Genomic DNA, 27,890 nt, shown 5'->3' with positions numbered 1-27,890 from the left:
AATTTGAATTTTTGTATTTTTTTTTTTTTTACAATATCAAGTATTAAAATATGTGTTGAGAATAGGACAGATGAAAATAAAATCTTCTTATGCTAAATATTGGTTATAGGTATGTAACTTTTTCCATGTAAATTTTTCTTGAAAAAAAAGGAAGTTTTCTTAAATTATTAATTGGACTAAAAGTTATTATTAAATTTGTAAAAACATTGTGGATCACATTGCAGTTATTCATTAAGACAGAGATCTAGTAAATTATTAGTTTTTATGATATGATTCTAAATCTAAAGATACTGATAGAAAATTTATTTTTGTAACAGATAGAGTATTAGATAGAATCTTATATTAAGTAAATTTTATAAAAGATGTTAGTTTTAAAATGACTCAATATCTTATGAACTTTACTCTATTCATGTTGTTATTATGAGTTAAATGTATTTATTGGTGTATTATCAATCCGAAAAACAAAAGAAACATATAAAAATAATGTGAAAATGCTATTGACTTTAACATTTGTTACTCTTTATAATTCACAAGAATATTGTGGACTTTTTAACATATATACAAATTGAGTTAAACAGATAAAGAAGAGCTATTGTATAGTAAACATTTCCACTAATCTCCTAGTATGCTTATGAATCTATCATTGCTAATTTATCAATAATAATTAATAGCATTCAAAATTTTAGAAAACAATTATCAGTTATTGTACTTCTATTTCAAAAATTTTCGAACATATTAAAAAATACGAAAAGGACAATTGACAATTTATCATTTAACAAACAGCAGCTAATCATCATAGACTTTAGTATCCCATAAAAAAAAATTATACAACATATGATCAAATAGAAAACAAGATTTTTAACTATTACATTTATAAAAAATATAATAATATTGTTTATATAATAATTTATTATAAAGATAAACCNAATAATGTTGTTTATATAATAATTTATTATAAAGATAAACCATATTCGGAGGTTGATGAATAAATAAATTTGTCGTAAATTATTATTATACAAGTGATACTTTTACCGTGAATCACTCAATTAATCTAACAATAATATTGATATTTTTTTTAGTTACATATTTTTCTAAATTTATTAATTAAGGAATATTTTTTATATTCATAATTTATAAAGGTGCCAGCTTTAATTTTTAAATGATAACAGATATATTTTATTAAATAATAGAAAATTATCTAATTAGGAAAACACGAGTCGATACAACTTTTTGACCAGTATTTCAAAAGTTATGAATATTCTTATACCTAGACGGAATGAAGCGTGAAACCGAGAAATATCCAGTGATAAAAATAGCAGCACCCGAGTCTAACTTCTTGTAAATATTTTAAATTATAATAACTTCTGAAATAATAGTTCAAAAATTGTTATCGACCAGCTATTTCCTTAATAAAAATATTTTCTTTTTTATAAGCGAGTTAAATATGTGTGCATGTATGTTAGATATAATTTTAAAACATACTGGTCCATTTTCTACTTGATTGAATTTAAGCGGTGTTACTGCTGACCACTGATCAAAAGCTCGTTTAATTTCTGTGTCTGTTTGAATTTGGTTAAGTTCTCTAGTTGGATATCTAGATATTTTATAGTTCAAGTTAGTAAGTCTCCAACCATCAGCTACAAATAATAAAAATAAATGAACATTGTATTCTAAACATCAATGGAAATATAAAAGATTTTTTCATTACTAATAAAACATAATCTGTTCCAAAAGTACAATATTATTTGTAAAAATAAATATATAACATGACAGCTTGATAAAAGAAGCCACCCTTTAATGACATTTTTTCTAATAATATGTTATTTATTATTATTGAAACAATCTTTCATAATTATTATTCTTTCTTTATTAAATATACAACATAATATTTAAAATAAAATATTTAAAAAAAAACAAATAAAAAATAATAATATCTAATACATTAAAATATTGTGTGCTAAAAATGATGCATAATATATACTTATTATATATATATAAATAGGTACTTATATTCATATTTTATTTTAAGATGATATTAATTTTTTCCTCTATTATACAAAAATAAACTTTACAAACATAATATGTTGTTGTACATAGTATGTACAACAAGTTAAGATAATTTAGTAGTCAATTTAATTCTTTTAGTCAACAATTTTTTTAATCCAATATCTGCTATTTATTGTTATGCATCTAGTAAAAATTATAAAATGAATAAAAATAAACAACGATAAATGTATCAACAAATATAATATTATGGAAACATAAATTAAATAAAAAATGTAGTGTTAATATTAAACGTTCTTTAAATATATTACAAATTAAATTTTATGACATATTAATAATTAATAAAAAATCGGAAACGGAGTACATAGAACATATCAATACCTGAAAGAAAAATGATGGACACAATTAGTCCTATCCTTAAAATGTCCTACAGTAAAACGTACAAACATAATAAACCAATTATGATTTATATAACGGTATTCAAATAATTTTAACAATCCCATTATAAAGCATATGAACATCAAATGATAAATTAAATAATAAGATTTCATAAAAGAAAAAACAGATTCAATACTCAAACGTACACGGAAGACAAGATAAAACGCTTACAATTCATCAAGAACACTGATTATTTTCTTCAAGATTCTTTTTACATATTTATAAAATAATTGAACAATGAAAAGAATGGTCCTACTAAATTATCAATGCCAAAACAACCTTCACGGTTCAACATATCTGTGATGCAGTTATCCTCCATAGCGTGTCTATCGTATAGTATACTTTTTGCCTACACTAGGGTACTACATTCTTTCTTTTTCCACTTAATGTATCAAGACGTCATCTATAGCCCGTCCAGATGGCTTCCGTCTTCGATCTTCCGCTGATGATTCAGCATCGGTTAGTTCTTTGACTTTTCATTACTGTCTCCAGCTGAGCGCCGCTGCTCGATCCAGATTCATTCATTTATTTCCTTCATCTACTTTATGATTCCATATCCGTGTTGTGATCAGCGTGTTTTAACGTGATTGTTATACAAGGTTCTCAATGGGTCCGCATTTTGTATATCTGTGCTGGATTGATAGAGAGGCGCTTATTTGAGTGGTGACTAAGGTTATAACTACCTTATTTTCTTTACTCAGCATTTTAAGGCATCCGCCAACCACCTAACCAGAATTTTCAGCTATTTTCTGTAGTTATCATCGACTGCAACTTTTCACTTTGTTACGGGACACAGCATCACCAATTCTACGGCACGGGTAACTAATTGCTAACGGTCAGCACCGTGGCAAGTCATCATTGTGTACTAAGGTGGCGTTGGTAGCAATCCTCATTAACCAAAAGCTGCCGCTACCGATACACTATCGTTATATAATAAACGTCTACTATCATAACCGATTGGTAGTCACTACTATTTAACGTCGCCTGGCAAAGTAGTACTGTAATCACTATTATTTCAAAGCCGCCGCAGTGTCTATCCGCCATCATCTTCAATAACACCGATTGGTGGAACGTCATATTAATATGATGTAATCATAATGACTATAACATGTTCTATTTGAATAAAAAATTGTTAAATTTCACTAATAACATAAAATTTCATAACATATGCTACTTTTGTCAAATGATATTATGAAATTTTTCGTTAAAAAACTATAATTTTATTGTTTGATATTAAAAGATGTATATGTATTTGTTCCTTAAGTATAATTTAAAAATAACTCAAGTATTTGATATAGAATTAAAATAAAAAATGTAAGCAGAATTAGAAATATTGAAATTGTTTAAGACCTGCATTTAATTATATAAATAAAATTTTATTATAAAGTTCACTAAATAATACAATTGAATTCACACTCAATTATTCGAGTATTTGATTTTATATTTTTTAATACTTACGTAGTCTGACATATCTTTTAAATCGATCTTGTTTGACCCTATAAAATCTATCAATGCAACCACATCTTTGAGTATTTAAAGCTTTTAGAGTTTCTTTGTCTAAAATACCTAAAAATAAATTATTAATAACAATTTGAATGGAATTAGAATTTGAATGTTTTTTTTTATTTATAGTGTATAAATAAATAAATCATAAATAACATTTTAATATAAACGTCATTTATAAAATGACTTATAATATGTTTAAACGCAATAAAAATGTTAAAACGGGGTTTAATTATTAGAACGTTATTTACATATATTTTTCTTATTTTTTAGTTTTATTGTTATCCATACGTTATTGATATAGTTATATTTATATTTTTAAAATGTTATCACTGATTTACGATTTAAATTGATATTAAGCCTTGCTTATTAGACACAGAGTTTGAGGTAGTTAAGACCCTCTAGATCCACCTAAATTTCACATATAAAATTGAAAAACATAAAAGTTTAATATTTTAATTTTGAATGAATTTTGTCATAAATTTTTTGACATATTGACTTACCAGTAGGAGGTATGTCTAGAAATATTTGAAATTCAATTAGCGCATTTCTATAAACTTTGTTTGTAAGTTTATGAGCTAATTTAGGGTTATACTGCAAAGCTGTTTCCAAGTACCCAAATGCCGACAAATATTCCTAAAAAATAAAGTATTTGAAGATAATTAATTGAATAGAAGTTGTTGATAATATTAACCAATGTCGAACTAGCTCATGTTTAGGATCTCATTATATAATTTCCTGTGAGTCCTGCATATCAGTATTTAGAAATTTATTATAAGAGTGGATTATTGTTCATTAGAATGCACAACTGTCAAAAATGACTAAAATAGTGTCAGTTAAAAAAAAAAATTATATAAAATTCCAAATAATAGACTGAGTAGATTAAGAGTTAAATTATTGATAATAATATTGAATTTTAAAACATATTATTATACATAATATTATTATCTGGTAAATATATGTATGTGGCTAATTTTTTAGGTTGTAATTATTGTAATGTTTATTAAGTTGTAAGTAAGGAAGAGGATGAAGAGAACTCAAAAGATGTTGTGCATATTTTAGAAAAGTATAATTGAAATTTGAGATTAATAAAGAGAATGAATTAAAAATGCTAAAACTAAATATATGATATTAAACAAAGTAAATAAATTCGTCAAAAATGGTTGACCTCTTGAGTGTAATTATAAGGAGAATTAAAAGACTATTTTAAATTAAAAAATGATATTATAATGAAAATTGGCTTAATTTACTTAGGACTAAAGTTAATAGTGCCCAGTAAGTTAAGAAAATATGTAATAAAAAAATTCATAATACTCATTTGGGTATTACTAGAACCATAAAATTACCTAGTCCATTATTTTTTGAGATCTGAAATTGATAATTGTTGATATTAAACAACACAAAAGGTACAGTAATATCATTTAAGATAACAGTTTAATGTATTTTTACTTATGTTAGTTTAGTACAAGGTCAAAAGGGACAAATTCCTTTCTCGATTATGTTATTTTACTTAATGCAGGCTATTGTATGCATATTTAAAATTTAGTTGTAGTTTAGCCGTCTATCGAGTAAAATGACCAATTGCCGTTGTACATATATTATATGATTTCATATTTTATATTATACACTATTATATTACGAATAATTTATAAATCCTTTTATAAATTTTATTTTAGCTTCGATGCGAAGCTGAGAAGGTATTCGTTTTACTAAGATGTGTTTATTTTATTTTATTTTTTTTTTGTGTCTGTTACCACTTTTTCTCAGCTCTCACCGAACCGATTTCTTTTAATGATACGTCAAGAGATCACAAATCGTATCTAGTCGAAGACATTACCCTCAAAAATTGAAAAAAAATCCCTCGTTCTCCGTAAATGGGGAAAACCTCCAAAAAATTACAAATTTAAAATTCGCTAATTTTCGAAATTTTTTTTACTTAAAATTGCTATAACTTTTTTATAGATGCTTGATGTCTTTATATATCATTTGGTATATTTTTTTTATAAATTTAACCCTTTACCTGCCAACAGGAGGGGATTTAAAATGACAACTTTTTCACAAAAAATTAACTTTTTCAACTTTGAAAATGTTCCGGAAGGTCTGACACTTATATATATATATCTTAAATTAAAGCTTATGTAATATATTTTAATTTAAAAAAAAAAGAAAATTGACCTCTGGACTTGTCTTTGTGGTGAAAATGGCTAACAAATACTATTTTTGTGTGAAAATTCTCAATTTTATTTTTTATATTTTTAACTTTATAATGCTATAACTTATTGAAAAGTGTATGGAACAACACAATTTTTTTATGAGAAATAATATTTTTTAATAATCCCTTTTTCATTTGTCATACTTTATCATAATCAGGATATTAATAAGGAACTAGNTCATTTGTCATACTTTATCATAATCAGGATATTAATAAGGAACTAGCAGATCATGTAGCTTTTGGAATAATCCAACAATTTTTTAAANAAGTTATTTAAAAAATTGTGGCAATGAGATCATGATAACGGTCATCAATGATTTTCATCAGCAGTCGAATACAAAACAAATTTGTAGTATTCCTTATCTAAAAGTATTCGAAAATTATATTTATAAGCAGGTAGTAAATGCTAACGACTTGTGTCAACGCGACCAATGTCTATTGTCTACATATAAGTTAGAAATAATAAATCAGAAAACCCAAAACCTTTAACATAAATTAGTTAACAAGAAACGACGATAATATTCAGTGCATTATTTAATATATGTACACATATATTAAATATTTACTGTATACCTACATGTGATAATAACTCTATCTATAATCAATTGATTCATTTAAACAGCCTACGATCTCGGCTGGGTATATAGGGGACTTCCATTGTCAAAAGTCAACTAAAAATACCATAATATTTTAATGTCTAGATACGAAGAAAACTACACTAAAACATGTTTATAAAAAATTTTAGGAACTGTAATTTCCGTTCACGTTCCTTAAAAAATGGAATTTGTTCATTTTCCTCGTTCCTTTATTTTAAAAGGAAGCAGTTCCTAGCATCATTCCTTCAAAAAGAACTCGTTCCAGGAATCCGTTCCTTTTGGAACTAGTTCCTTCTCAACACTGATATTAGACTAATCGAGAAAGCTGTTGTTATCTGTAAAAATATGCTTAAAAAAGCAACAGAGGAAGGAAGAGATTTGAAATAACCTCAAGAGATTTGAAGGATACGAGTGACAGATTTATAAGGCAAAACACAAGGTTCTCAAAAAAGCTGAAAAAGAGTAATGTTAGCTGAGACAAAAAGTTAAAAAAATTATTAAGACTATGTCAATAAAAAATAATTTAATTGTAAAAATAAGACTACCATAGATCAGCCTAAATATTGCTGTATTATTAAAACAAATGAATAACTTAGTAACATTTAATTAAGTTTTCGTTTGTATAAAAATTTGTTGTCTGTTTAAAATAAAAAAAAAATTTTTTTAATAAATTATTTACAAGAGATATTATTTTTTGTTTATTTATATTGTATTCAAAATATTAATTATCTTATTTTTATAAAAAAAAAAAAAGTATATTAATTAAATTGAATGAGTTGATTATGTATTGCTTGAAATGTTTACAGATGAATCCACTTTTTCAGTTATGAGCTAACGTTTCGGACTCGTTGCAGTGTCCGTCTTCAAACAAATAATTTCAAGCTCATGGTTGTAACTGTACTATCGGCATAGCTTGTTTGTGATATGTTTTTATATTAGTTAAGAACTGATAATCTGGACATTGTTTATATGTTGTTTTTCTTGTGTTATTGACAGCTTTCGGTTTTTTTGCTGTCAACAATAATACGACAAAGATTGCAACGAGTTCGGAATGTCAGCTTATAATTGAAAACGTTGATACATCCGTAAACATTTCAAGCAATTAATTAAATCGTTAAACAAGAAAATGTTGCATACTCTGTTATCATTATCGATGATTATAATTTTAATGATTCAATTTTTACTTTTTACTGAATTCTTATGTTGCATAGATTATAATGAATTTATGTGTTATGAAATACAGCATAGTTGTATATTCTAGATTTAGTTATATAAAAATATTAAGATACCAAGTGATGAAACACAATTGAAACGATTTCTTTTCTTTTATTAATAATAATTTTATTGATACACATATAAGGTATATGGGTTAAATTTAAATGTAATTAATAACTGATAAATTAAGAAATATGTGAAACAATAAGGAAAAATGTAATAAAATAGTATAAGTAAAAATGGCGCTTAAGACAGCTGAGTAAACGGTAGCTGAACATTTAAGGGTAATGATCAAATAAATAAAATAAACATAAAAACTTATGATAAAATAGAACACTGATCTCAGGGTTGAACAATATTGAATAAATTTTGTTAAATATCCCTTACAAAATGTTATAATTTATTTTAATGGTTTATTACACAATCTATTGCGTAATAACGATATTTTAAACAATCCAACGTTGATTCTGTGTTTCATATATTTTACACTACGCGTTGTATAGTCAATATAACTATTTAGGAAACGATTTAATTTTAAATAATACGATCTCGTTACACAAAATCTATGACTAATTGTTATATATAAAAAGAGAATTCCAAACATTCTATATTTTTGTCAATAATATACCTATATTTCATCTTTGTTAAATGAGTCCAGATTAAATAAACAAACTAAGTCCCAGAGAGTGAGAATCTTGAGTAGAGATTTTGTGTATTTTGAAATTACCGATAGTACTGATTTAAATAGGAAAAAAATGTGTTTTTTTTATAGTCGGAGAAGGGTAGAGTAACAATCCCTAGCGTGTCATTGAAGCTAGAGATTTTAATTAATTCTTAAATGTGATTGGCTGAACTTAATTGAGAATCTATATATATATGATGTTAGTATAATCAATGTCACGAGTAATAAGGTAGGAACGATTTTTTTCTTTTATTAATGACGTAAATTTAAATAGGTTTTAATATGTCGGACTTCCTGGAACATTTTCATAAATTTAAAAGAAAAAAATGTATTGAAAAAAGTTTTGTCATGGTTGTATAAATTGCGTCTGAGATTTGCATCAAAGCTGATGTTTGATCATTACCCTCATATGTTTAGCTGCCGTTTACTCAACTGTCTTAAACCCCATTTTTACTTATACTATTTTATTACATTTTTCCTTTTTAATTCACATATTTATTAATTTATTAGTTATTAATTATATTAAAATTTAACCCATATATCTTATATGGGAATTAACTTAATTTTTTTAAATGATGAAATATAAGTATTGNAAATAACTTAATTTTTTTTAATGATGAAATATAAGTATTGAGTAAGTAAGAAACAAGTAATTTTTTACAAACAATAAGAACAATAGAAACACGTTTACTTATTTATTAAACACTCTATGTATTTAACTATCTTATAAAAAAATGATCTAATTAATAAAATTACTGGTCGATAACAAGTTTTTAAATAGTATTGCAGAAGTTATTAACATATTTAAATATAGAGTGGAGGAAGAGCGCGGCAGATTAATGTGTAATGATAAAAATAGCATAACTCATACCTCACATACATTATATATTTTAAAGTAATTATATGTTCCGAAATAATTGGTCAAAAGTCGTTATTGGCCAGTTATTTTATTAATTAGACCATTTTTTATTTCATAAACTAATTAAATATGTATGTTGTCATTTGAAAAATAAAATTTGACACCCTTATAAGGAATATTGGCTGAATTTTAAAGTAATTAATGACTGATAAATCGAGAAATATATGAAACTAAAAATACCAGTAATAATATTTTAAACATGATTATTATTTTAAGAGAAATATAGTGACTAACGTTAAAAGAATCATACTGTACATAAAAAACATCACTTGTATGTTATTATGAAATAATCCATGAATATTTAAACCAAAATAATATGCTACAAATTATTTATTATAAAAAATCTAACATTGCAAAAATTTAATATAAGAAGACAACATAAATATTAATAAATTTACTTGTAATATGTATAATATAACCTACTACTGCTTGACTTTTGTTCTTAATTTCCTCGAAAGCACATCCTGGTTTATAAAGTAAAACTATCAATCCAAAGATAATGTGAAATTGTAACGTTTTCATTATTATACTACAACTATTTAACTTGTATACAGCTTGGCACACTATGAAAAATATACTATTCAAATATAATTATAAACCATTTTTTTTCAATTAAATTAAAATTAATGATGCAATAAATTATCTTTACTGGATATAGAAAAAAAATCTTGAAAACAGTACAATTAATATAATGAAAATAATATTTGAGCATAACCGGAATCATGTTCATTATCGTTTAGCCTTTCACTGAACGAATTTAGAATTTGACCTTGAAAAGTATTGTGCTTAAGAACAACTCCAAAAATGTTCATTTTAATTGAAAATGCAATTTAAATTAACTTTTGTAAGCATGTCTATATTTACTTTCATTCAGTGAAGGGTTAAAATAGATTGAAATAGATGTCTACGTCTAAAGTTCAGCTAGAAAACTTGTTTTTTTTAAATTTAATTCTCAATTTATCACAACATTAATGAAAATTATTAACTAAATAAATACTAGTATTAAATCATTTGTTTCATCATAATAATATAAATTAACTATTTTCTTTTCTTTTTTATTGCATATAACTTGATACTTACTATTAAAGAAAAATCCTCTAACCGTCTTTTTCAATACTTTAATAAACGTTCTCAATGAACATTTTTACGATTAAAATTATTTTTGAATATTACATAAAATAACAACTATAAATGAATCGTGTTATTCGAAGTGGACAAATGGTTTTGTGGTTAGTTATTTATGTTGTTAGTTATTTCTTATTTTACATTACTCCCTCTATACAAAAAGAATGCGTCACTAATTGTAATCATCTATAGACTATGCATTAAACACCTCTTCCATTTTTATTCCATATATAGAGTAATTTAATGTGAAAGATACTTAGCAAAGATATTCAATATCAGACTGTGGCCTGTTCTATAGGCTTTGTGCGTATTAACCGACAGATAATGTGATTTCTTTGTTAAACAATGATTTTTTCATAAAAATATACAAATTATAATTCGATTTATTTTTATAAAAAAAAGTAAATATTAAGTTCATTGTAAGAAAATATTATTTCTTTAATTTTATTTTTTTTGTATTACTTTCGAAGGTTATATGGGAACCTATTATTATCATTTTACTATTAAATAAAAAATATTCTAAATAAATTTTGACTGGTCGAACCAGTTTTGTATAATTATTTTTTGAGTTAATGTAATTTTTATTTTAGATGAGAAGGGTGCGTAATGTTGAAGAATTCATATCAAAAATAGTATATCGCTAAACATTACACCGCCACTCTCTTTTTCTAAATCTTTAAATACTAGTATCTTAAAAATAAATGTCATAAATGTAGTTATCGTACAATTAAAATTTTATTTAAATACTTCTTCATTTATTAGTAAAAAAATAATAACTGGTTTATATTTCACTTTCAATCATAAATCCTAAAAATAAACTATTCAATTGTAAATTTCGAGATTAATAAAAGTTATTTCGATTAGGTTCTTTCAAAATTAAACTGACAACTTATAGTACACTAGAAAAATCATTTTTTTTATTAAATCAAAGTACACAACTGTTAATAATAAATATTTTTTGTCGGTATATACAATCTTATATATAATATTTAAACATTGAATATATGTGCTGGTAGTATAGTTAGTAGTAAGACACGAGTATTTGAATGAAGATTAGCTTCTAAATAATACAATTCTTAACTAACAATAATACACATTTTGTAAGTTTACTCTCAACAATAAAACCAGTCCTTATTTATGCTTCTAGTAGATGAAATATTAGAGTTTTCGACCTGTTAAATAAAAAATTAAAAAATACAAACAAACCAATATGCATTTGCTTACACAATAAAAATAATTTCAGATATGTATATATATCGATTTTTTTTATTTATTTAGTTAAATATATTTTTAGATTTAAGTATTATTTAAGTTCATCCCTTTATATTATAAGGGTATAACTTAATTTTTTTTTATGGTAATATAAATATTTAACAAGTATATAAAATATAAAATGTTTTAATTAAGAAAATAATTGGCCAAAAACAACTTTTGGACCAGTACTTAGGAAGTTATTCACATTTCTATTTACAAGTGGGAGAAGTATTGTCATGAAAAAAATGACAAAATTTACCGATTTTAAAAATTTTAATTTGTTTGAAGAAATTTCCTTCATTTGCAGGGAACGAGGGGAAATTGTTTAATTTTTAAGAGTAATATCTTCAACTAGATACGATTTGTGATCTTTTGACGTATCGTTGAAAGAAATCGGTTCAGTGAGAGCTGAGAAAAAGTGGCAACAGACACAAAAAAAAATAAAAAAAAACACATCATAGTAAAATTAACACCTTTTCAGCATCGCATCGAAGCTAAAAATTCAAAATAACTAACATTACCATAATAACTTTAATATCAATGTTTATATAGTTGATTATTTACCAAAAATGTTGAAGTTTTAAATGTGTAATATGAATCATCTTTTACGAATGTAATATTACTATTGTTAAAACTAAAAACAGCATCTATATTTGATGGCACACCATTCCAGTCCCTCAGAGATCTAGGATATTCACTGGATACGGGAGGATTTTTAGTTGGGTGGTATACCCAATATTTTTCACCTGGCACAAATTGTAAAATAAAATTTTGAAATAATAAATATTGAGAGTCTCAGTACCTTTAAAAAAATAAATCTTATCGTTCAAATTCATTGCACTGTCAATATTATTAGGTATACCAGCAAAACCGAAAGCAATTTCTCTTGGAAAGTCTTTATCTAAAGAAGTTTCAGTAAATCTCCAATATTTAGAGCCTTTGAAAAAATAAGTTTTTTGGTTATTATAAGTGAATACTGCGTCAATATTGTTTGGTAGACCTATCCATACATCGTTAATTAGTTGTAAATATCTATCTTCAAAATCTCGTTTGGTGGTCAACTTCCAAAAAATATTTCCTATCGATAAAAAAATAAATAAAACATCAAATTCGATAGTATAATTTACATATATTATGTCTTATATCGTTACTTAAGATATTTAACAATTTATTTTATAAACTTTACTGGAAAATAATTTATTTCTGCGCCATTGAAACCATTAAGTCGTGTTATCAATTTTTTTATTAAAACTCTTTTTTTACTTTATTACATATCTGAGTACACCAATATACGCACCACAATAAAACGTATAAAAATGTGTTGCTAACTCATTTTAGACAACATAAAATATTTACGGCGTTGCTTCTTAAGTGACGATAGAGAAAATAAAAAATTTAGTAAGAAGTTTTTTACTTTTAAATATATAAGTTTCTCCACCACGAGAAATAAGTATGGTGTCAATTTTAGGATTTTTGCATATATCTTTATGATATTTATTAAATTTATTATATTCTTGATTTGTATGTCTTTTAGCAATAACTTTTTTTTGTCTATCCATAGAAGTATTTTCACCATACAACTCCTATAACATACATAGCAATTAATTATTTTAAATAATACCTGGTTATGAAATAGTACTTGAATTCCTTCTATGTCGTCATTTTTTAATTTATAATTTGGATTGTACCCCGGATAAATTGGTCTCATAACAGAAAATTTAATTTTCGAATGATCTAATCCTAACATATGGCCAAACTCATGAAGAGCCACTTGATATAAATTAGTACCTAAATAATTAATATATATTTTATATTAATTTAAAAATATAAACTATACAGTTATCTATTTGAGTTCATTTTACCTCTTTTAGTCCCCGTTGTCCATGTTTCAGAATCATCAAAATGAACATTGCCTCTACTAGGAGTAAGTGTATGTGCAAAAACTCCTAATGTACCATCAAATGACATTAAATCCCCATGGAAATTTGATTTAAAAGCTATATTTATATGTGCCTTAATAAAAACACAATTTTATAAAAAATTAAACAAATAAAACAATTATTGTCATAATAATTATTTACTTAATTTTTAAAACAAAAAGGAAGTAGTTAAAATTATTTTTGTAAGTAATTAGTGTTGGTTAAATTTTATTAAAAAATCAAAAAATCATTTGTACATTTAAAATGTTATTTTAAATGAATTTTGCTTACTCAAAATAATTGAGTTTTTAATAGAATATTTTCAAAAATTATAATTTTTTTAACTTATACATAAAATAAACTAAAAACCTTTAAATTAAGTTAGGTCATTATTTAACAAAATTACTTAACGTTAAGCAAGACAAATTTACCTAAATGATAATTTTTCAAAATTTGATTACAATCGTTTGTGATGTGACATTAAAAAAAATGTAATATTTGCTATATACTTACCGTTCCTGAATAAATTTGTGTAAATTTCAATGGTGTTACTTCAGACCACTGATCAAATGCTTTTTTAATCTCTATATCCGTTTGTGTATTATCAAGTTCTCTTGTAGGATAGTTTAATATTTTATAGTGTAAATCATTTAATCTCCAACCATCCGCTAAATTATGTACATAAAAATATATTTTAATTTAAAAGTTTTTAATATGTGTAAAATTGTTTGGCGTTATTATATGTTGACACTTACGTAACCTCTCAAATCGTTTAAATCTTTCTTTTTTAAATCTATAAAATTTATCATGACAACCACACCTTTGAGTGTTCATAACTTTTAATGTTTCCGTATCCAGTAGTCCTATTGTTTTTTAAATAAAATAATATATTTGTGTCTTAATATAATGTATAATAATAACATAATGTAAAAATAATGATAATTTAGTATACAATGAATGTGAACAGTGGTTTAGTCTAATTAAAAAAAAATATATTATTAAACTAACAATTGATAATTTTAAATATATCAGTTAGTAACCACGACGTTAGTAAAATTATATTAGGAAAACTTATTGGCTTTTTTTGTCCCTCAATGTGATGTTATTTCGGAAGTATTAGTGGAGGGAGGACAATTATTACCACGCTATAAACACTAGGTTGGAAAAATTATCACTTTTCATGCGATTGTACATCGGACTGGTAAGTTTTTTAAACTATTTTTAGTTCTTTTATATGTTCAATAAATTTTAGTAACTAATAAAAATTATATGTGAGATTGCAAAATTGTCTATTCTTTCTACACATTTTTTTAAAATTTTTGCCATGAGTCTTTTGGCATGTAAAAATATCACAATACCTTAGCATATATATTTTATTTGGCTTTAAAGGGCTATAAAAATAGTATTTTTTTGAGCGCAAAAGATAATTCACGTTTTTAATAGGTCTCTTGTAAAGACTACAATAATTAGAATTGTTTTGATAAGATATGGTATGATAAATGACTATTAATGTAATTTAGATTTGTAATTAAAAGCTTATGTAACAACTAGCCCCGGTTACTTCCCTAATTTTTTCTAATTGTTAAATAATATTTTTTACGCGTTTAGAACTCAAAAAGGGACATTGCAATTTTCCTTTAGAGTAAAGACCTTTTAATCGTTTTTATTGCGGAACAAATGTTTAATTCATCATCTGAGAGAAAAATGATAACTTCCAAACGATACTGATATCTGGCTAGATAAACAAAGCCGCCTGTAACATATTTTTGAGACTGAGACAATATGCATCAAATACTGTCACGTTACTGTCTCGGGCACATTGTCCCTGTGAATTATTTAATTAATTAATATTTTTTTAGATTATTAATATATTAATTGTTTATTTGGCTATACATAGTGGAACAGATCTAACTAACAACTCATATTACTTTTATGATCAACATAACATTTTATACTTTATTTTCAATCAATTTTTACAATATAAAACTATTCAAAATATGTTTTATATTATTTTTCTCAATTACAAAAAATATTTAAAAAATTATTTTTTGCTTAAAGCGCAACTGTTGTAGAGATTTATTAACTTAACTTTAGTTAAAAAAAGAAAAAAAAATGAAAATAATCACTTAAAAGTGTCATCAATGGGTGGCTTCTTTTATCAAGTATTTCATGTTATAATTATTTTAGCTAATACTCTTATTGTACCTATAGAAAACAGATCGTGTATACAGAGTGGCCCACCACTCACTGACAACTTAAATAACTTTTGATCCAGTTAATATTTTTAGCTGATTTTTTTTTTAAATATTAGTTAGACGTTAGGTCTATAGCTATATCTCAATAATTAATTTTTTTACATTTTATTAAAAATATTAATTATTTTAAAATTTTAAATAAAAAGTAAAAAAAAAATCTAAGATAGCTATTTTGTAGAGTAGAATTTAAGAAAAATTTTAGTAAAAAAATATCTTATTAATATTCAGTAGTAAATATTCTGTAGCGTTTTGAAGTTTGTGAAATTTTGAATTTTCATTTCAACTAAAAATATTAACTGGATCAAAAGTTATTTAAGTTGTCAGTGAGTGGTGGGCCACTCTGTATATTAATAAAGGAAAAAAAATATTTGAAGATATCTATTTTATAGATAAGTTTAAAAGAAAAATTTTGAGACCAAAAACTCTCATTTTTATTCAGTAGTTACGTTAATACAGCATTTTAAAGTTTGTTAAATTTTTATTTTTTTACAATTTTCCTATGGCATCAAATGTTGGTCTATATTATGTAAAGTACGGAAATAAATTCTTATTACGTTATTTACTAGTAACAGTACGCGATTTTTTTTCCATGAAAATTATTAACATTTAATAAGATAATTAAAAAAAATTATAAAAACGTTTTCTAAAACATGTTGAGTTTTTAATTAAAGAAGTTCATATATTATAAATTTAAACGTGAATAAATACATTTATTATCAAATCTCCTAACAAGGAATATCATATAATAATATGATTACAATGGTAGAATCACGTAAATTAATGATTGTTATCACTTTTAACTTGGCTAACCATCGAACAATTGTAGTTGACATATGATAATGTTTTTAATTTTTGTAATAAAGATAATCATTTCTGTAAAATGCGCGTTAAACGTTATTATGGAAAAAAAATGTTACCAGTAAATAACCCAATAATACAGTGTTAACTTTCGTCCTTTAAATAATATAGACTAACATGTACCATACGAAAATTGTAAAAAAAAAAAAATTATCAAACTTCAAAATGCTTTTTAAACGTAACTACTGAATTAAAATACGAGTTTTTGTTATCAGAATTTTTCTTTAAAACTTATCTAAAAATGGTAATCTTCAAATCTTAAAAAAAATTCATTTTAAAAACCTTTTTGGAATTGGAAAAAATAACATAAAACATATTTTGAATATGGTTTTATATTGTAAAAAAAAGTATAAAATGTTATGTAGATCATAAACTACATGATTTGTCAGTTAGATCTGCTCCACTCTTTATATACACGTGTTCAGAAGTAAGGAAACAGATCAAATGTTATAAACCTCATTGAGAACAATAGAATCCCATTTCCTTACTAAATAAAAAATTTCCTTACTAAACTAAATAAACATATTGTAACAAATTATTTTGAACATTTTACAGAGATCATTTCTAGTCTAGTCAGAATAAAACAAATAATTTCTAGCGCTTACTACATAGGCGTAGTATTAATTTCTACAGATAGAAATAATGTAAACTAGTAGGATAGTGAGTTTTAACTGCTCTTTATTTACGTCATAATATAAAAATAAATGTATATAAATCGCATATCTAACTAAATAAAATTTAAGTAAAAATATATTAACTCATTATAAAATTAATAAAGATAAAATCCTACGAAATAACAATGATTTAATTTATCATTATTAGGAATACTTATGTATTATTTTAAGATACATTTTTTTTACACATTCGTATCGTAATTTCCATTTAACGAGTCAGCTGATCTAGAGAGTAATATTTTACCTATGACACCGTTTATACCTGATATTTTGTAGGAGATAACATAGTTTTTTTCTTCGAAAGAATAATGAGGTAGGGATGTTATTTTCATCGGATTGGACATATAGTCGTATATTCAGTTAATTATACATTTAATTAATTTAAGTAATTCTACTTTTTTCATTTTCTTTTTATATCTACAATTTTTTTTATGTGATTTAATCTGTTTAATAATTTTTTTTATGTGATTTAATCTGTTTAATAATTATTATTGTAGCTTACCAGTTGGTGTTATATCGACAAAAAGTTGATACTCAATTAAAGCTTCTTTAAACATTTTATTAGTTAATTTATGTGCTAATTGTGGTTGCAATTGCATTTCTGTTTCTAAATAACCAAATTCAGCCAAATATGCCTAAAAAAATAAATCAAATGTTAGTACACAAACTTGTTTTTCATTATTTCATCTTATTAGATTTATAATAAAACAATTTTTAATATCAATCTATTATATGATACTGACCATTGCTTGAGTTCTATTTTTAATTTCAACAAAAGCAGAAGATAAAATTATTAAATTTAACATGTATACTTCTTTAGATAATTTCATCGTGTTTTAAAATATTTTATGTCAACTAATTTATATAATATTTCTGCAAAAAATTAGTAATATTATCATAAATTAAATTATGCAATAGCTAAATAATTAAAAAAACTTACCAAACGATTTTTATTGTTTTGTAAATTAAGTAAAGTTCTAAACGAATGTGTAACAAATTATTATCTATTAAATGGAAAATACTTTTACCATAAAATAATTAATACTATAAATTTGTTTTTTTTTTTTAGTTTTATAATTTAATAATACATATACACATTTCTGTTCAATAACCTTTCAACTATTTGATTCACCAATATTTAAATGAAATAAATAATAGATTGTGTTTATTCTTAAATAAAAAAATATTCAGATATATACATATATATATATATATAAATATGTTGTTTAAAAAACAACAACTAGCATCTAAATAAATTATCGCATGTTCATGGTCTCTGGGTTTTTTACATTACCTTCTCCCACTAAGTTGGGAAATCCATTGCAATAATAAATACTACATAAACGTAATTTCAGGTTTCTTTGAAGCATATTATTAAAACGTAATGCACGTATAAATTAATAATATTAAAAATACGTTTAGTAGAATAGAAGGGATATGTTGATGATTCTTTTTATTTAAGGTAATAAAACTACTTCAAATCAGCAAGCATTTGGCAACTTCAAAATTAATACAGTGGTTTTTTTAAATAATATGTCCATTACTTTATTTATAATTTATAGTACATCATATTATCGTACATAATTTATGAGTAATAAGTGGCTAATTCTACTTTAGTTCCTTGTTAAGTACAAAATTACCTTTAAATGCCTTCATTATTCATAATAGTTTTACTGTTAACAATTGAAATATTTAATAAAAATAATTCATTTAACAAATTTATTTAAAATTGATAAAACAAATTAATGTCTACTTTCTAACATTTACTTTAAATTATAATGTAAAATAGCGACTAACAAAAGTATGACATCACCATTCAATAGATAGTTGTGATTGAATTACCCAATTTACTTTTTTTATATAATTATAAACTTTAAGCTTAACATTTATAATTAAAAATTATTTATTTGTGATAAATTAAAAATATTATATAAAAGTAATTAAATTGAATTCTTAAATAGCAAGTCATAAATGATTTTGAAAGACAATATAATTAAAGGAACTAGTAAAAAACCGGTTATTTTCACTTTTTAAAATTCACTTTCTTATATTATGTGATCTGTTTATCATATCTCACTCAATTGTTTACAAAATAAGTTCTTTGAAAAAATAAACTTAACCCTTTCAAAAGTGTAAGGAATGAACATAAAAATAACTTAATAGTTGATAAATTAATAATACGTGAAACTAAAAGAAACCAATAAAAAGGTTATCAATATTATTTATATTTTTAAATCAATTGAGTGGTTCATAATAAAAGAATCACTCTGAATATTAATCTACAATATGTATTAATTACATAATTTATCTATAAAAAAATTTCAAAAAAAAATTAATATTACTATACGGTACTTAAAAATATATTTCGAGAAAGAGAAAATATTACACAAATTGACCATTTTAATAAAAATTGTTAAAATTAATTTTATCGATTAGGTTATGTACGAAACCTTTCTTATTCTGTTCATACCTGATATTGTTCTTTTTTATGTAAAATAATAACATAATTATAAAAATGGTTATTTCTAAACATTATTTCAAATTACTCAAACACTATATAAATGTCTTACTGTTGACATTATTTTTTTAATTTTATTTACAAAATCTTATTTTTATCAGATTTTTTTATTAGTTGTCTAAACTATAATAAATTGGTATCACATTAGCGAAGCTATCTTATTGAATAGTCATGTTTTTTTTCTAATTGTTACGCTCTTCGAGACTCTTTCAGAAACATTGACGAATATATCTGTCTTCATCAATTCAATGTTATGTATACTGTTTTCCTGTAGATCTTTCCATATTTTCGAAAGGGATTTATCAAATTGTTCTTTTAAACATCGTCTTAAGAAAAACATTGGAAGCAATATGTTCTTTGGTCGTGAATCGAATTAATGAGGTCGTTTCGTTCATTCGTGGTCCAAAATTTACACCATATTTCAAAGTCAGGGATAAGGAATTAGTTTATTATTACACGATAATATTTACCGTTTATTATTCCATTTAAAACATATAAACCGATTAAATTATTTGGCACTATTCCTATTGATCATTTTATGGGAGTAATTAAAAAGGAATATTTTAAAGTAAAAGTTAATTCATCTTATCCAAAATATTGAAAGATCTACGAATAAACATTGTTCATTTATTTGAATTGACGAAAATAGATATGTTAGCTAAAGTTTTCGAACATTTTCGAAAGATTGAATCCAATATAAAAGTTATTACTGAACGGGTGTAGTTATTAAATGTTATATCTTTTCATTCAAATTAGTAATCAAAGTAAAACTTTAATCTTTCTAGTTTATTATGTTTAAGATTTGATTTTATAGATGTTTTGTTTTTCGATTGGATACAATAAAAAATGAGTCAAGTTATTCTAGACTACTCTACATAAATATAAACATAGGTATTTAAATAAAATGTTTGTATTATTAGAGTTTTAATAATTAGTAAATGTACAGTCAAATTTTTATTTTTTTAAATAATTTATTAATTTATATTTTGAGAAATTATAAATAGAACAACGATCAAAATAGAAAATAACAAATAAGCATTGACGTGATAAACAAATATGGTAATTATTTTATATTTATTAATTACAAATGAATAAATAATAATTAAAATTTTAAAATTTATTACAGAATCATTATATTTATTTAATTTGACAATATATTTATAATATATTTAATCGATAATCGAAATCTTATAATTATATTTTAGAAAAGTGAATAAAATATAATAGTTTAGTTCAATTAAAATACATTATTAAAACATAATAATTTTTTTAAAAATAATTGTGTTAAAACTAAATGCCGTAAAAATTTGAAATTAAAGAATTGTCAATTTTATAAGATATAATTTTTCTTAAAAATTTCAAATTATAATTAAATTTATAGAAAAAAAAATAATAATCAACATTATTATCACAGTTTAATATCAAACACATATTTTTATGTGGAAAATATACCAGTGCTTCGTTATTTTAATTAAAAAACAACATTGCAAGTCTTTCTTAGTAGTGTCAATTACACTTAGATTGTGTCTATTGACGATTGATATAATAATCAATTAGTTATTGATTATGCTATAATTAATCCAGTCAATGAATTGTGATATTTTCGTATATACAGTTGGCCGTCCTGGTTCTTCACACTTTAATCCATATGAAACAATTCCAATTAAATACCACTGTCCTTTGTGAGGATACATCATTGGACTACCAGAACCACACTAAATAAAAATATTGATCAGATGGATGAACAAATGGACAAAAACGAAAAAAGAAAATGAAATATAATTGAAAGGCTTGGTGCAACAACCAGATAATTCCACTTTTTCAGAATACATTACTTAGCCTATTTTTTTTCATGAAATAAAAATGAAAAGTTCATTAATTTTTGACAGGTAAATATAAATAGATTAATTTAATATCCTAAGCAGTTTGACTAAATATTCAAAAATGAATATTAAAGAAACATATCAGTAATATTTAAGTTCTTTATTAAATATTTACATACAGCTAAAAATATTGTAATTTTTGTATCTTATTCATTTCAATTGATACAAAAAATGTACAAAAAAAATTGATAAAGCCTCTTATGAACAAAAAGATAGAAAATGCTATTAAATAGTTCAAATTTTATTCATAAAAACTTTATAATTTGAGTAACTTAGAATAATTTTTGATAGTGAATAATTTACAATAAAAATCAGCTAAACATTTAGATATGGATTTAGAATAAATTATAATTAAATTGTACTTGTGTATTCACTATAAGATGAAAATAAAACAAAATATAATATATTTTGTTAAGATATTTTATACTAGCCAATCTGGACCTACAGTATTGAATTATTGGGGACTGTGCTAGCAACTGTTGGACAAAATACAAACTAAACAAATTACAGTTATATGCATTACTATCAATGCAAAAATGTATGAGGCAAATGACAATATTTACAAGGATATGATGATAACAACCATCAGAGAGGAAATTTAATGGTACTTAAGGTCATCTGAAAATAATTTGAAGACCCACATCAACAAAGCTATATCTTTTCTTGGTTATTTCAAGGTGTTAAAAGATGAAACGTTTAAAACTACATGACTTATTGTAAATTTTCTATTAATTAATGTAAATTTTACTAGTTTATAGCTCTTCATTGGAAATTTCCCTCCATCATTGTACATTATATCTTAACTATACACTTTATGTAACTTAAGATGTTAACGTTAGAGAATAATTTTTACCAAGACTTCAAGGTCTTTACAAATAAATAGTTTAAAGAAAGAAAAATAACAATAATTAAAAAAAAATTTTGGAGGTAACCGGTTATCGCCCTTCAATTACACTGGTCGACTCGTATTTTGTAAAATTAATGAAAGTATATAATTCTAAACAGTTTTTTTTGTACTAAATTCAAATTTACCTTTAACATATTTTTATCGCGCCTAATTTTTGAGATATTTACTAATTTTTAAAAATAGTCAAATTAGACATTTAAAAAATAATTAAAAATTTCTAAACGTTTTTTTTTCTCTAAATGATTTGAAATTTATTCAAATTCTTTTGTACTTTTATATTTTGAAATAGATTATAATACAGAATTACAGAAGATTATTAAATATTGAAATAACGAATGCGTAAACGGAATTTACTTGGTTAAATTAATATATATTAGTATTTACTAAAATTCAATCTTTTTTGACATAATTTTAATATAAAAATATTACTTTATACAGTATTTTGAGGCTAATTTTAATGTATTCAGTGTTTGTTTACTTGTTGAATGCTGATACACACACACACACATATATATATATATATATCATACATATTCAGTGGCGTGCCCAGGAATTTTAAATGGGGAGGGATGTCATAACTAATAAGTATTAATAGAACTAAATACATTTAATGGGGGTGAAAGAATTAGAAAAAGATTAATAAGGAGCTTTAGAGGTCAAGCCTCATTAAAATATTTATTAATATTTTTGTCTTGTATGATATGATGTAATGTTGTTATACAAATATAAAATATAATAATTACAACTTTATTCAATTATTGCTGTTAGGTACTCGATGCTAGAAAAAAAACGCAATGGGGAAGATATGACCCCTAACCTCCCCCCTTGGACAAGTCACTGTACATTTTTTATATAACTAAAATCTAATCAACCTGAGATAAATTTTATTACCAAGAATTTAAACGTCAAAATTTATATAGCATTGCATATATTGATTAGTTAAATTAAAGTTTTTAACATAATTTATAAAGGTAATTAGTATGCATTATCAAACCCATCTTTAAAATTTTATATAATAGACATAACTTGACTTCTTTATCTGAAAGTTTACAAAATGCTTTTATAATATTATTATTAACTACTCTTTAGTAAATATTTCAAAAACTAGATGTCATACGAAAATTCAAAACGCAAATTTAAAATTCGCTTAAAAAAAAGGTTTAGATTAATAACATTTTATTAATGTTATAAAAATAAAGTAAAATTGTGTATCGATCAGTATAAATAAATAATAATTTTTACCAAGCAAGAATTTTGTCCTCCAGCTAAGAACCCAGCACAAAGTACTCTATTGTCAATGTAAATTTGTTCTTTTATAAATGAGTTTTTACAAACTTCATTATCAATTACTGGATTATATATTTCCATCAAAGCTGTGTTTGATACAGGACCTAAAATCAGTAATGATAAATATTAGTGATATGATATGTTTTTTGATGACACCCTAACTAACCAAACTTGAAATAATAAGATGAATTTCAAAGTTGACCGGACCTATTTTTAATTTGAACCTTATTTTTAAGAATTGAAGAAAAAAACAATCGAATTAAATAATTATTTTTAAGTTCAGTATGGTTGATCCATAATATATTAAAAATTGATATATTACTAAGAAAATGAATATTTATAACTGTTACAATATTCAACTTACGAGAAGGTCTTGAATCCCAGCCAGCAATTGTTGGAAAATACTTGACAAATGTTTTGGATATTATATTAGATAAAGTTGGTAAACAAATAGGCTTTATATGGTCTGTAAGACATGTTTTATAATTTTATAATTTTTTTATTTAGAAATAATTTTATTTTAATTTTACCATTAAATGTTACAGATTTTTTTAATTTTAAAAGTGCAATGTCATTTGTGTATCTTTCAACATTATATTGTTCATGTACAATTATTTTAGCAATAAGTATATCTTGTGGTGAAGCTCCATCATTAATTTTAGGATCAAGATTCAAATCACTGATACGCACTGTATTTCTAAACACAAAAAATAGTTTTATGAAGTTATATAAGTTGGTATTATTTCAATTAATACAATTTTCCAATATTAGTTCCAAGTGTACAATGTGCGGCTGTTACTACAAAATTATCAGTAATTAAAGAACCTGTGCATAACCATCGATTATAATTATTTGTTTTTGATGCATTTGTATAACCTAATGCGACTATCCACGGCCAATCATCTATAAAAAAAATATCATATTAATAACCTCAAAATTTAAAGTCTCATTTTAAAATTCGCAAATTCTAAATTGTTCTCAACTTTCATAAATTTGAAAAATGAAGAAATTCTTCTGTTTAGCAAGATTACGAATATTAAATTAATATTAAACTTACTATAAATACTTAAAACTTTAAGCTATAAATTTATATGGTTTAGTTAACAAAATATATTTATAAGTATCACTAATTGAAGTACCAAAAAACTAGAATGCTATGACAACATTAAAACTAAAACCCGAGTAAATCAAAAATAAAATTATATAGCTTAATCTAACTCAAACTAAAATTGTAATAAACTGTTTATTGAAAAATAGCACTAATTGGTTAAAATTGAAACCAGAACTAATAGATCATTTAATTGAAAAAATCATAACTTTATGAAAGTTTCCAAAACTTGTTTTTATCCTTAGCCTTTGATTCAACACAGGATAATTGTTTTTACTTTTTTAGAAATGTATTTTTAAAAGGTTTAAATATATCATAATATTAAATTAAATAAAAAATTACTAATTTTCTTAAAGTTTTGGCAATGACGTTCAGCTAGATAAAAATTAATTTCATGCCCTTTTAAACGTACTGAAACATCGTAAGCTTAAGTATGATACCATAAGTGACGCCAAAATATATTGACCGAAATTGAGTTTACTATAGTCACCTAGGTTTGGAATTTCCCCTCCAACAAGGCGATCACGAACAGTAATTGTTCGTCCACAATTTTTTTCCAAACCCAATTGTTGTTCTTCAATCGAAGTTATACTATTGACTGTGGAAATCTTGTTGATTTTTTGAGTGGATGTGTTTATTGGTTGACTTGTACCTAATTCAATTTTATTTTCAACTGAATTTTTATTTTCGATGCAATTGTACATAGCTCTCATAATATAATTTTCGTTATCCGAACTCAGATAACCATTATTAACGCCATTCCCAAATACTGTGATATTATTATTCAATGGACAAACAACTTTAGGATACCTTCCTTCGCGCCCACATACTAAGCTTTCCATTAAGTTTTTTAATAAATATAATCCTTGGCGTTTCTTTAATAATTCACGAATAGATGGACAGCACTGAGGAAGGACGCAAGCACATTTGTTCGTTATTGCTGTTTTAGAAGTTGTTGAAGCATAATTTGATAAAAATTCTGAATTTCTATACGAACTAGTTATTAAATTAGTATTTTTTTCATTACAAACCCCGAATTGAGGAAGTGTGTCATTTGGAGATGTAAGTTTTGTAGGACAGCATACTTTTATATTTTTTCCTTCGTAACCACAAACAGAGTTTTGTAGATAAGCAAGAACAGTTTGACTATTACTACTTTTTTCTAACAGATTTTTTAGTATAGGACAACTATCTATAATTGTACAATTGCCTGTTTCATCAATGTGTGGACATTCTAAAAACAAAAAAATAACTTATTGTTATTAAATAATGTTTTAAAATTTAAGTCAGTCTTTATTTAAATACACTAATTTTGCATAGAATTTATTTAGAGAAACATTAAATATTAAAATTAGGATATACAATATATTTTAAAATTAATTATTATAAATAACTAAATCTTTATATGAATAAAAAAAACCAATATGTATTTACATGATCTAGATAATATAATTTATATATTTTGACTGCACTGTAAAATTTATTTTAATTTTATAATTACAATTAAAACAACAATTTACTTACTATTTTGGCGTTGAGAAATAACTGAGATTATTATAAAAAATAGTAAATATAATACTTTATTCATTTTAAAATTGATTCAGAAGAATCCTTACTATTTTCCAAATATTTATATTTATAATTTACATGTAGATGTTTTTAATTGAATGAAATGAACAAAATGGTTTGTCTACAAGACACGATACCTCTCATTACTTCTCACCTGATACGTGACGAAAACCATCGCCAACTATTGCAAAGAATATTTTCATGGCCATTGTATTTTTTTCATTGAATGGATGACGTAAAAATTAAATACAAGTGGGGAGATATTCTATACAATAATAATAACGATATAATTGTTCCATTATGTATCATATTTTATATGTACATTAATAAAATAATAATATTCTCTAATATTAATAAGATATTCTAAATAGAAGTTGGATAACTAAATTAAGTTTAAACAAACAATCTAACTTTTATAAATGCAATAATAGTAACTTTCCACATAGTTGCGTAATGTTGACAGTGTTATTAACAGTATATAAACATATCTAAATTTCTTAACCAAACACTTTTTCCTAATGTCCATCACTTAATAATTAACTAAATTAGTACTTCGAAAGTAATTAATATTTATAAATATAGAGTGGATGTGAGGTGTGGATTATTCTATTTTTAATATTACGCATTACTTTTCCGCGATTTTTCTATATTTAAAAATCATGAAGAACTATTTCAAAAGTTGTTATTGATTTGTCATTTTTTTATTAGATAATTTTTTCCTTTACAGGATACACGGTGTTCCGTAAATCAGGAAATGGATTTCTATTGTACTCAATATTTATAACAATTGACCTGGTTTTTTACTTACTGAATATTCTGTATGTTGGTATTAAAAAAACCCAGCACAGGGGGATCGCGGCACAGTGATGCCGTGGTATAGTTGAATCAAGTATAATGATATCTGACAATGATTAAAATCACTATAAAAAAAAAAAAAGCTTTGATGCAAATCTTTAGATTGATT

At 24.0% G+C, this 27,890-nt stretch overlaps 3 protein-coding genes across 8 annotated transcripts in view; all 3 read right to left on the bottom strand.

Annotated features, from left to right (window-relative positions):
• Nucleotides 1–1,116: 1,116 nt before the first annotated feature.
• LOC126908145 (matrix metalloproteinase-24-like) lies at nucleotides 1,117–10,804 on the bottom strand. Of its 2 annotated transcripts, none has more exons than XM_050690050.1 (5): nucleotides 10,650–10,804; nucleotides 9,993–10,146; nucleotides 4,449–4,581; nucleotides 3,901–4,008; nucleotides 1,117–1,637 (listed from the first exon to the last, which is right to left on the bottom strand). In XM_050690050.1, exons 2-5 carry the CDS (start codon nucleotides 10,089–10,091, stop codon nucleotides 1,399–1,401), a joined length of 579 nt encoding a protein of 192 aa, XP_050546007.1. In that variant the 5' UTR covers nucleotides 10,092–10,146; nucleotides 10,650–10,804; the 3' UTR covers nucleotides 1,117–1,398. The 2 variants fall into 2 exon arrangements, with proteins under 2 accessions (XP_050546007.1, XP_050546006.1); XM_050690049.1 differs by having other exon boundaries at nucleotides 1,118–1,637; nucleotides 9,993–10,132; nucleotides 10,650–10,802.
• A 782-nt stretch (nucleotides 10,805–11,586) lies between these two features.
• The window catches only part of LOC126908127 (macrophage metalloelastase-like), a 49,587-nt gene continuing 33,283 nt past the window's right edge, over nucleotides 11,587–27,890 (bottom strand). The window contains exons 1-11 of one of the 4 annotated variants that reach the window (XM_050690017.1): nucleotides 18,595–18,728; nucleotides 18,398–18,527; nucleotides 18,157–18,289; nucleotides 14,623–14,730; nucleotides 14,381–14,535; nucleotides 13,811–13,961; nucleotides 13,588–13,736; nucleotides 13,363–13,531; nucleotides 12,751–13,026; nucleotides 12,513–12,694; nucleotides 11,589–11,866 (exon numbers count right to left, since the gene is read on the bottom strand). In XM_050690017.1, coding sequence (XP_050545974.1) covers nucleotides 11,807–11,866; nucleotides 12,513–12,694; nucleotides 12,751–13,026; nucleotides 13,363–13,531; nucleotides 13,588–13,736; nucleotides 13,811–13,961; nucleotides 14,381–14,535; nucleotides 14,623–14,730; nucleotides 18,157–18,289; nucleotides 18,398–18,484 — 1,470 coding nt within the window. In that variant the 5' untranslated portion in view covers nucleotides 18,485–18,527; nucleotides 18,595–18,728 and the 3' untranslated portion in view covers nucleotides 11,589–11,806. Of the gene's footprint in view, nucleotides 11,867–12,512; nucleotides 12,695–12,750; nucleotides 13,027–13,362; nucleotides 13,532–13,587; nucleotides 13,737–13,810; nucleotides 13,962–14,380; nucleotides 14,536–14,622; nucleotides 14,731–18,156; nucleotides 18,290–18,397; nucleotides 18,528–18,594; nucleotides 18,729–27,890 lie in introns of those variants that run through there. The other 3 variants (XM_050690019.1, XM_050690020.1, XM_050690018.1) reach the window with 3 other exon arrangements.
• LOC126908123 (proclotting enzyme-like) lies at nucleotides 21,441–27,183 on the bottom strand. 2 transcript variants are annotated; one of them, XM_050690010.1, is made up of 7 exons: nucleotides 26,882–27,169; nucleotides 25,848–26,591; nucleotides 25,005–25,152; nucleotides 24,780–24,946; nucleotides 24,614–24,715; nucleotides 24,205–24,353; nucleotides 21,441–21,887 (listed from the first exon to the last, which is right to left on the bottom strand). In XM_050690010.1, exons 1-7 carry the CDS (start codon nucleotides 26,943–26,945, stop codon nucleotides 21,726–21,728), a joined length of 1,536 nt encoding a protein of 511 aa, XP_050545967.1. In that variant the 5' UTR covers nucleotides 26,946–27,169; the 3' UTR covers nucleotides 21,441–21,725. The 2 variants fall into 2 exon arrangements, with proteins under 2 accessions (XP_050545967.1, XP_050545968.1); XM_050690011.1 differs by lacking the exon at nucleotides 21,441–21,887 and adding an exon at nucleotides 24,416–24,473 and having other exon boundaries at nucleotides 24,304–24,353; nucleotides 26,882–27,183.

This window comes from Daktulosphaira vitifoliae, unplaced genomic scaffold (genome assembly GCF_025091365.1).
Source record: "Daktulosphaira vitifoliae isolate Bord-2020 unplaced genomic scaffold, ASM2509136v1 Scaffold_5, whole genome shotgun sequence".
NCBI classification, from domain to species: domain Eukaryota; kingdom Metazoa; phylum Arthropoda; class Insecta; order Hemiptera; family Phylloxeridae; genus Daktulosphaira; species Daktulosphaira vitifoliae.
The sequence above is the reverse complement of the archived record's forward strand: the minus strand, read 5'-3'. Positions and strand labels throughout refer to the sequence as shown.